The sequence below is a fragment of the Carlito syrichta genome, unplaced genomic scaffold (assembly GCF_000164805.1).
Source record: "Carlito syrichta isolate Samal-C Ts95f unplaced genomic scaffold, Tarsius_syrichta-2.0.1 Scaffold135673, whole genome shotgun sequence".
Classification (NCBI taxonomy): Eukaryota; Metazoa; Chordata; class Mammalia; order Primates; family Tarsiidae; genus Carlito; species Carlito syrichta.
In genome coordinates, this window is record NW_007079769.1 from 20286 (window position 1) to 22365 (window position 2080).

Below are 2080 nucleotides of genomic sequence, written 5' to 3' on the forward strand. Positions count from 1 at the left end.
TGGGGGGAGGACGTGCCAGAGGTGGGGCTTTCACCTTTCTTCATGGCCTTGTCTATGAGCCGCTCCAGCTCCTTGGCCTGGTTGTTCTGGGGCTCTGTCTGCAGCAGCCCTCGCACGTACTTGAGGGCCTTTTCATACTCCTGCACCCAGGGAAGACACTCTCGTCGCAGCACTGCCGCCCAGCACGGGGCCTTCCCTCTGGCCCCGGGGGTCCTCCCTCGGCCTCCACCGCACCCCCGCCCCGTGGAGTAGAGTCCACAAACCGCCCCAACTGCGTGGGCGATAACACCCTAACGCCTGGGGCTGCACCCCAACCTTGACGTCACCTGGTGCCCACGCCCTCAGCCCAATCCTCCCTCGGGGCCTGCGCCTGATACCACCCTGCACCTCTGGACCCAACACCGCCCAGCCTCCTGCCCTGCTCCAGCCTTCCTTCTGTCCAGCACTCGACCCTGGAGCAGGGGGCAGAGAAGGTACCGGGGCCGCCCACGCAGGGAGCTGGGAGGGAGCCTTCCTGCCCTACCTTGAGCCGGTAGTTCCCCACAGCCAGGTAGAAGATGTAATCCCGCTGCTCCTCTTTGCTCCCTTTGGGCAACAGCTCTGGGGAGGGTGGAGGGAAGAGGGTGAAAACCACTTCTCTCTTTTCCTAACACTGTGCCGCAGACACCCCTTCCACTCTGAATCCCGCTGCAATCCTTGGAGTCACTGTCTCAAGCCTCCGTTTCGGCTCTGGTCACTCTCAGCTCCCTGGCCAGAGCTTCAGGTCAGAGTGGATCGGCAGGCTGCCCCAACACCCCAGCCACAGACATCCTGCGACCTGGGCTACAGCCAACTCTGGCTCACCCCAGTGAGCTGACAGGAAATTGGGGCCCAGGAAGTAAGAAGGCAGCGCCCACTCCTCAGCAGCTGGGCTCAGGCAATCCTTCAACCTTCCAAGTAGCTGGACTACGGGCACACACTACTGCATCTGGCTAATCTTTTTTTTGTAGCAAGAAGTTCTTGCCTGCAGCCGGTTACTGTTAAAATAAGTCTGCAGCACCCTTTAAAAAAAAGCAGCTCAAAACTCGGCTTCGATTAGCCTTTCCCGAATGACCCCATCTGACTTTAATCCAGTGGCCTCCCAGAGGCTTGTGCTCAGCTGTACTCTCTGTACTAGAATTTGTTGCTAAGTAGTTCTGCAGATGTTCATCAGCCTTCTGAAGTGTCTGCATTGTCTCCTCAACTAGACTGGCAACAGAAAGAGCATTTCTTCTACATCTGTGACCAGCTGCAGAATAAACCTGGAGAATATGTACTGGCAAAACAGACAAAGGATGAGATTATTTGCATGAAGAAAGATTCTTGGGCTGGGTATGGTGGCGCACGCCTGTAAGCACTTTGGGAGGCCAAGGTGTGAGGATGGCTTGAGCCCAGGAGTTTTGGACCAGCCTAGGCAGCACAGCAAGAACTTCTTGCTACAAAAAAAAAAAAAAAAAAAAAATTAGCCAGGTGCAGTAGTGTATGCCTGTAGTCCCAGCTACTTGGAAGGCGAAGGACTGCCTGAGCCCAGCAGGTCCAGGCTGCGGTGAGCTGTGATCATGCCACGGCACTCCAGCCTGGGCGACAGACTCCAACTGGGGGGAAAAAAAAGATTTTTTTGGTTCTCTGTTTCCATAGATTCCCCGTCTGGGGATTCAGCCAACCTCAGATCAAAAGGACCAAAACAAAAGTCACATCTGTACTGAACACGTACAGACCTTTTTTCTTGCTATTCCCTACACAACAGAGTACAACCGCCACTTATGAACTATTTACATTGGATTGGGTACTAGAAGTCACCGAGGCATCGTTTCACGGCAGGGACTGCCAACTTCGCTACCTGTGGGGGTCCTGGAACCCAGCCCCTAGGCACACCAGGCCACGCGGTGCAGGCTGTCGGCTCACGCGCGGTCATCTGACCAAGAGAACGGGGCACAGCGGCGCCAACCTCCGCGATCGGGGCCTCTGACGAAGGCGGCCCGCCCGGGGCCCACGGGAAGCGGGACTGCCTTGCGGGAGGCGGCCCGTGCGTCTCCAGGGCCGCCCTGCTCCTCCTCCCCGA

The 2080-nt window shown here is 57.1% G+C and overlaps 1 protein-coding gene across 1 annotated transcript in view; it reads right to left on the reverse strand.

Annotated features, from left to right (window-relative positions):
* FIS1 (fission, mitochondrial 1) overlaps positions 1–2080 on the reverse strand; it is a 3097-nt gene that overhangs the window by 379 nt on the left and 638 nt on the right. The window contains exons 3-4 of the mRNA XM_021708262.1: positions 524–600; positions 35–140 (exon numbers count right to left, since the gene is read on the reverse strand). Coding sequence (XP_021563937.1) covers positions 35–140; positions 524–600 — 183 coding nt within the window. The remainder of the gene's footprint in view (positions 1–34; positions 141–523; positions 601–2080) is intronic.